The sequence below is a fragment of the Bos taurus genome, chromosome 11, assembly GCF_002263795.3.
Source record: "Bos taurus isolate L1 Dominette 01449 registration number 42190680 breed Hereford chromosome 11, ARS-UCD2.0, whole genome shotgun sequence".
Classification (NCBI taxonomy): Eukaryota; Metazoa; Chordata; class Mammalia; order Artiodactyla; family Bovidae; genus Bos; species Bos taurus.
Genome location: NC_037338.1, coordinates 101,614,621 through 101,622,669, shown reverse-complemented (window position 1 = coordinate 101,622,669; position 8,049 = coordinate 101,614,621). Strand labels below are relative to the sequence as shown.

The window sequence follows — 8,049 nt, the reverse complement described above, 5'->3', positions numbered from 1 at the left end:
GGTCTGTCTGGGAGTCAGTACTCCTGACGGGCTTTCCTGGTGCCTCAGCGGTAAAGAACCCGGCCTGCCAATGCAGGAGAGGCGATTCCATCCCTTAGGTGGGCAAGATTCCCTGGAGAAAGAAATGGGAACCCACTCCAGTATTCTTGCCTGGGAAATCCCATGGACAAAGGAGCCTGGCAGGCTACTATCCATGGGGTCGCAGAGTCGGACACGACCTAGCGACTAAACTGCTGGAAGGGTACTACAAGTCTAATAAGGAATTATGATTCTTTCCTGCCTTTCCCCTATCACCCAGCATTAGGTAGCGCAGGTGACCTCACCCCAGCTGTGTAGAGAGGTCCAGGGACCCAGAGGGGTGGGGCTGGGCTCTCAAAGTGCAGGCCGTCTGGTCCTGAGGACCCAGGCCTTCCCACCTGCTGGCCCCGGGGCTGCCTCACGGCCAGGTTCCGGGAAATGTGAATTGCCGGTCCCCAGCAGCAGGGAACCCAGGGGTCATGCCTGCCCAGGGTTTCTTTTTGGAAAGTGTTAAACTTACTGGATGTGTTGTTTCCTACATCCTTACCTGGGGCCAGGCACTGTGCTGAATGCTGCCATGGCCTCTGCATCCACAGTACCCTGCCCAGTAGGTACTGTTTACAACCCACATTTTACAATTATGGAAATTGTGGCTCTGGGCAGTGGTGTCTTTCCCAAGGTGACACATCTAGTGGAGGGCAGAACCGAGAACTACAGCTCGAACCCAGATCCTAGCTCTCCATCCTTCATGGCCCACACCTGGCTTGCTCTGCTTTCCCAGCCCAAAGTACCACAAAACTTTGTAGTTTATGACCTCTATTACAGCAAAAAAGGGACATTAAAAGTGGCAACACAACACCAGCCAAGCACTTAACTCCTGTGACCCACCCCCTTCTCAAGGGGAGTGGGGTGAGGGGGGCAGGCAGTGCCAAGGTCCACTCACTGCAAAGACCCACCTTCATAACCCCAGGCTTCAGCCCCTCCTCACCCTCACGTTGCCCAGTCTCTCTCCATTTCTACACATGGGGAAGACTCTTCCATTTCTAGTCAAATGACAAGGTCGAGGAACACACAGCCTAACAAAGCATGTTTGGTTTCAGTGGGTCTTTTTTTTAAACTTTTTTATTTAAATAAGGAGAATTCTTTCATATGGAAAGAGCTAGTACAATCACATATTTGAAAGGAGAAACAACAGGTACTGAACCGGAGGGAAGGGTGAAGGAGGAGGGTGCCACCATGGCCTGGTGAATCCAGGGTTCCATTTTCCCATCTAAGGTAAAAGCTCCCCCAAACCACGTAGAAACAAGCTGCACGTTACACCTTTTAGCCATCGTCTGCCCTTTCAAATATCTGGTCTACATGAAAAGACAAAGATAGGAAAGGCCAAAATAAGATCAAAAAGAAACAAAAACAAAAAACACAACCCTCTCAACAAAAAAACCCTAACGCTTTTTACTATGCAAGGCATGAGGTTGAAAGCTTGGTGTGCAGGACCCCCTTTTCACCATGGAAGGAGGTCATCCACAGAGAGCCTCAGCAGAGAGTTCCGCTCTGAGGCTTTGTAACATGCCGAAGGCAGGGCCTCAAGGACACTGCTGCCTCTTGGAGGTCACCTAACTGGGGTGGAGAAATGGTGAACGCAGGTTGGATGCGCCTGGAAGATCACTGGCCAGATGTGCACTGGTGGTCCCGGTGGAGGGCACGGCTGGGCGACAGCGTCCAACGCCAACACTGAGCCGCTCCTGTCCTGGTGATGTCTTAGGTCCGCTTCACTTTTCAAACTGGAAGAGCCAGCTTTCTGAAGTCTGCATTTCCCAGTCATCACAGAACAGTACTAAGTTTAAGTACCCTAGCGTCCTTGGTGCTCGAAGGCCATTTCCAACAGACCTTCTAACCCAGGCTAGCTCTGCAAGAAGAAAAATGGGACAAATACAGATTTGAGAGGTAACATGCAGCTACTCGACGAAGGGAAACCACACAGGAGGGAGGGGGCTTCAGCCGCTGACCCCATGCTGCCTCAGCGGGCCAGTTCTGAGACCATGCCTGTGAGTGCACACTCTGAGCCTCCACAGCCCTTGGCAAACCTCGTCAACCGTCCAGAAGGCAGATCTACAAGACAGGAGGGTGAGGGCAGAGCTGGACAGAACAGATGTCAATATGTAACAAGACACCCCAGTGTCCCCAGAAGTTGCTGCAATGACCATGGCTTTGGAACCGGACCGACCGATTTTTCTGGGTAATAGTCATTCTTTAGTTTTCTCCCTGAAGGAACCTGGAGCCCAAAGTGTAGGAATTCCAAGTTTGAAAACAGTAACATTGATTCAAAACGGGAAACAAAAACCAGACCAAATACAGCTGGCAAAGAAGCCTTCAGGGGGTGGATGAGGCCGCGTGGGCACTCGAGCTCACGCTCTTGGGTTTTACCCATAGAGGAACTGATGCTGGACGACACACCGTGCTACAGGGTCACTGGCTGCCGAGGAACAGGATGCATCATCAGCGGCCAGGGTGGAGCAGCCAGCATGGGAAAGCAGGGGAATCTGAGCAGCTGAAGGCCAAGTGAGAGGGCTCTGACCCCTGACCCTGCCCAGGAGCAGAAAATTGTTGAGTTCTAGTGTTTACGTGTTCGCGCTAGTCGACCCAAGGCTTTCTGGCAGAGGCCTCTGTGTGGATTTGTACTCTGAGGATGGAGATGTGAAGGCAAAATATGACCCCAAGTCCCATTACCTGGAGATTGGCTCTAAAACCACATGAAAGGAGAGAGATTGCCCCCCAAAACATCTCTGCATTAATTACTGCATTTCATCAGACCAAGGAAGGGATGGGGTGCTGGGCGGGCCCAGGGCCCGCCCTCTGCCTCCAGAATTCAATGTAAAATCTGTGTCTCATCCAGAAAGAGGCTACAGCTTGGGCACACGAAGGTGGTAAACGCACTGAACCTCACATGCAATTTTCCTGGCCTTTCCTGCACAGAATAATTCAGACATTATATATAAATAGAGCAGTGAAACATTTACTTCTTTTTCCACCTAGACCTACGACATCAATACATATAAATAAATTCTAGTGTTTTGTTTTTACTGGGGGTGGGGGGGACACAGGAGTAGGTAGAGAAAAGGGCTGGGGAACAGGTGACCCTTTCATTTTTTTCCTCAAACAGGAAGCACTGTCACTCTGAGGGCAGGTCCCCTGAGAGGACACCTCTTAACGAGTTTGTAACAGTGTGCAGGCCTGTCCTGCTGCATTTCGAGACGAGAAAGCCTTTTTTCCTTTGACAATGTGCACTGGAATCAGGTGTGAGGGGTCTGGCCACGTTTGTTTGTGAGGGCGAGGCCCCTGAAGGGGCCACGGGAGGGGAGGGGAGCCCTGTCTCAGTGGGGACAGTAGCCAGGCGCTTGCGGGGGAAGGGAGAAAAGGGAAGGTGAGCGCACAGGGAGCTCCATCCAGTGGCAGCCCTGCAAGAAAGGACTGCAGAGTAAAAACTCCGGGATGAAGGAGAAGAAAAAACAAAATAACACACCAGTGAGAAGTAAGGTCTGAGAGTGGAGGCAAGGAGGGGAGTGCTGGACACCACTGATTAACCGTTGAAACCCTGCACCTTTTGCCAGAAGCCTGTTGTTCCCACACTTCCTTAAAACAGCGAAGAGCAACGAGTGCCTACAACGGTTCCTAAGGCCCTTCTTTCCCAGCATTCCGCACCAAACAGAGCCTCGAGTCTCAGCCCAAGTAGCCGTCACCACCTGGGGCAACGCTGCGGGCGGACCCTGCGGGCCATGCCATCTCCCTGCTTCCCATCCTCCAAGCCAAGTCTTCCCCAGACCTGCCAGCAACAGCAGGTTGATGAGCGCTTAGTTCTCTCAAGAGCATAGGCAAAACTTCAAATTTCCCCTCACCTTTCCTTGGAATTTAGGATGATTTCCTTCTAGTTTTTACTTTAAAATCAAACAGAGACTTAGCATAAAATGCCTCCACATTTGGACAGCAATAGCTCTGCACACGTTAACAGGCTAGGCGGGCTGTTTCGGCAGCATTGCCAGCCCTGCACTCGCCCACCTCCCCTTGGGCCCTGCTCTGGCCTCTGGAAAGACTGGAGACCCCACTGCCCCGCTCAGGCCTATCCGGCCCCATAGCCTGCGCCTACAGCTGGGAGGGGAGAAAGAGAGAGAAGCAAGCCCTCCTGCCTCCTCCCAGAGCTCAGGCTGCGGCTACAGCCCCAACCACACCTGTCACCTCCTGTGACAATGGTCCAGGCGCCTGTCGCCACAGAGGACAGCGGGGTTTCCAGTGCTGAGCTGCAGGAGAGGTGGATGGACAGAGGACCCAGAGAGACAAGGCAGCTCGGAGGAGAGGGAGCATGAGAAGACATCAGGCCCTGTGGGTGCAGCAGGCACTGATGGGGGGCAGGGGGTGGGTGGTGCTGTCAGCTCACACCACCCTGGTCAAGACGGGACATACCACTGCCTTTTATTTTCATGATTCACCTCAGGTTCCCAGTGGTCAATGTCCCCACCAGCTTTAGGAAGAGTCTGAGATAGAAGTTCTGTGTCATTCTTACGCTAAAAACATCAACGTCAATGGGCTGACCATAAGCTCCCTGTGGTCATCAGCCCAGAGGCTGGAAGCCATTGAAATGCCAGTCCACCTGCCTGCTCCCCACCCCCCGCAAGTCACCGCTTCCTGAGCTCAGGAGCAGTGTCTGAAACCACTTCTTTCTACGAGTAACCAGCAGAGAGAGAGCAGAAGAGGTGTGCTCCCAAGCATCACCCCTGCGGGTACCGCAGCGACCTACCACATCGAGCAGGGGAGGTGACAGCAAACTACTGCGATAGGAGGCGGCCAGCGAGAGGGTGGCAAAAGACAGACAAAGTCCAGCTATACAAAGCTTGTGTCTTTGTTTTCTTTTCCTTTCTCTTCTGTAAAAACCTGTAGCTGCTTTTTAAAACAAAAAGCCTCAAACTAAAACGGCCCTGCTGCCAGACCACGGTGCCCGGGGACGGGAGGCGGGGAGGGGAAGAAGCGGGGGAGGGCGGGGTTAGTCTGCATGGCATGACGCTCGGTCACTCCACGCTCGGTCACTCCGCGGTCGTGATGGAAAGGAGATGGGAATGGAGTCATTTGCTTGTTCGTTTCGTATTAAAGCAAGCAGGTCAATGCCAGAGATCCACGGGTACAAGCCGGTTGGACAACGGAGCTTTCGGGAGTGGAGGAGAGAAGGGAGATCTCGAAGTCCGGGCCAGGCAGGTGGACAGGGGATCCCTCGGTGAGACTCCCCAGCATCAGGCGGTGGCGAGGCCAAGGGCAGAGTCCTCCCGGGCAGGCCGGGCCCAGCCCCTCAGGCCTTGCTCTCCTCCACCTTGACCGCCCGGGGCTTGATTGCTCCAGTTCGCTTCAGCGGGGAAGCGGCTGAGGGTGGCTCCTGCAGCTTCATGGCTCCCAGGCCGGGCTTTTCATCCACTCGCTGCTTTGCCTTTGGACAGACAGACGGAGACAGAGGAAGTCAGCCTTGCGCGGACATACCTGCCAGGACCCATGGCCCCACCACCTTCTTCCTGCTCCTGCGTCAGAGGAAAGCTACCCTAAGAAGCCCATCTTCCAGTCAAGGACCAAGACTCAGAAGTGCCTCTCCTGGGCAGGACCCTGGCCTGAGAAGGTTCTGCTCCCTCCCAGGGCGCTGAGTGAGTGATTCGGAGAGGCAGGAGGCCCAGGTCCCGGGGAAGCATCTGTGCCGCCCAGGGGCCTCTGCAGGAGTGGCCCACCCAAGGCCACCCCAGGGACCTTCTCAAATCAGTGCACCCCAGCCCGTGCTGCAGGGGCATGGGGCCTCTCGTCCAACTCGGCCTCCCAGATCCTCAACCCTCCCGACTCCCATTTTGTGGGAGCCTTTCCTCAAGCCCCTAATGTGACCTCCAGAGTCACAGCCAGGGCCCCCTTACGCTGCAACTCTGCACAGTAAGGGGTGTCACCGAGTGAGCAGCCTGGTTCTGCCCCTCACACGGTGCTGTGAGTTCTCAAGAAAGCTTTAGAAGCTAAGGCCTAGCAACTCAGAGAGTGACCCTTGGGGAACTGAGTTAGGAGAAGTGAACTGAACAACGGAGCCTCTACCTCCACCAGCCGGGAAGGCTGTCTCGCTAACATCCCACACCTGACTTGTCTGAGCTCTGGAGCCTGGTCACATTTTAGAGGAGTGAAGAGATCGTGCCGAAGGCAAAGATGCTGAGCCAGCCCTCTTGTTATAAACGGGAGAATGTCAATCCGTCTGGACCCCACCCGGCCAAGACAAGGACAAGACACAGCACTTACTAGGCCGGCACGCACAGGCACACACGCCAGGCGCATACGCGCCCGCATACCCCCGGCTTCTAGAGCTGACCCCCGGGCCTAACCGGGTCCCAGCGCCTTCACAGCCCAATTGCTACGGAGGGAGAGTCCCCCTTCCGGCGTCACCTCCTCTGAGGAATCCGCATCCTCCCTTCTCAGCAGAACAAGGAAGGATCCAGACGCCCGGCAAAAGGAGAAGCGCCTTCTCCAGGAGGGACGCGGGCTCCCGGCGCCCACTCTCTAAGCACCAGGGCATGTCTCTTTCTAAGAGGAGCACGCAAACGGGCTGGACAGTCCCTCCTCTTTTGGCACTTGGAGACGGGCCTAAGCGTCCAGGGCTGGAGGGTCTGGAAAGCCATCTTCTACCTGTTGAACGTAGTGTCCCTGCACAGAGCCCATGTTAACTGCTGATCCAGAGGGCTTCCCACTGGGGCTAGCAGAGCTAGGCCTGAAAAAACCAAAGGAGGGGGTGAGAACACACGCGTCACCACGGAAACGGAGTCAAGCCTCCATCGGAGGATACAGACCCAGACAGCCAGAGCACGGGGGGCGAGGGTGTCGCCACGGGGCCCTGGCACCTCCAACCCAGTTCACAGGATGCACCTGAGGGGCGGTGGCCAGGTCCCCACCATGGGCAGACACCGACCAAAGGACAGACAGTCACCAACCGTCTCTCAGGTTTGGAGGCTCTGGACCAACTTGATGCTCCAGACAAAAGGGCTGTAAGACCTGACACCTGAAGGGATTCCCTGGTGTCCAGTGGTCAGGACTCGGCTTTTCACTGCCATGGATCTGGGTTCAATCCTTGGTCAGGGAATTAAGATCCCACAAGCCGAGTGCCATGGCAGATACATATGTGTATGTATAATTGATGAAATAAATAAAAAATAAAAATGAGCTTAAACTCCAATAGGAGTTTAGACTTTAAAAAGAAGGGAACTCCTTGGTGATCCAGAGGTTAGGACTAGGTGCTCACACTGTTGGGGCCCAGGTTCGACCCCTGGCTGGGGAACTAAGATCCTGCGAGCTACACAGCGTGCCCCCCGCCCCCCAAAAGCCTGACACATGCGCTGTGCCAAGCGTCCTTCCAGTCTTCATTTGGGAAGTGAAGGGCAGTAGGTAGCAGAGAATGATACCAAAAGTAATGGAACTGTAAGCCCCTTCTACATGTGCCCCACTGGCAGTCACTAGCTCCAAGGCTGTTAAGTAGTCAGGTCTGTGTGGGAAAGGGCCTCCCTGGTGGCTCAGCGGCGAAGCATCCGCCTGCCAACGCAGGAGGTGCGGCCTCGATCCCTACGGAGGGGTCATCCCTTGGAGAAGGAAATAGCAACCCACTCCAGTATTCTTGCCTAGGAAATCCCATGGACAGAGGAACCTGGTGGGCTATAGGCCATGGGGCCACAGAGTCGGACACCACTTAGTGACTAAAAAACTTGTGTAAAAGGATTCTGTGGTCAAAGGTCATAAGAAGAGCTCAACAAGACCCCCTGAGGGCCAGAGGAATGCAGGCTCTCTGCTGAGGTGCACCCTGACTCCCCAGCAAGCCCTCCTGGGCTCACCCCCGCCGGAAATATCTGGTCAAGGAACCCTTCTTTGACAGGGCATGCATCTGAAGCCCTGTCTCCAGAAAACGTGGGCAACACTGCACTGTAAACCACTCCCATTCTCCCAACCCCACTAAGACAACAACAAAGGCTACCAGCTACACTTTGT

At 54.7% G+C, this 8,049-nt stretch overlaps 1 protein-coding gene across 14 annotated transcripts in view; it reads right to left on the bottom strand.

Annotated features, from left to right (window-relative positions):
* Window positions 1–1,107: 1,107 nt before the first annotated feature.
* The window catches only part of PRRC2B (proline rich coiled-coil 2B), an 84,415-nt gene continuing 77,473 nt past the window's right edge, over window positions 1,108–8,049 (bottom strand). For 10 of the 14 annotated variants that reach the window (XM_024999593.2, XM_024999598.2, XM_024999596.2 and 7 more), the window contains 2 exons: window positions 6,703–6,784; window positions 1,108–5,485 (listed from right to left, as the gene is read on the bottom strand). In XM_024999593.2, the coding sequence (XP_024855361.1) occupies window positions 5,351–5,485; window positions 6,703–6,784 (217 nt within the window). In that variant the 3' untranslated portion in view covers window positions 1,108–5,350. The remainder of the gene's footprint in view (window positions 5,486–6,702; window positions 6,785–8,049) is intronic. The other 4 variants (XM_024999601.2, XM_024999602.2, XM_059891856.1 and 1 more) reach the window with 1 other exon arrangement.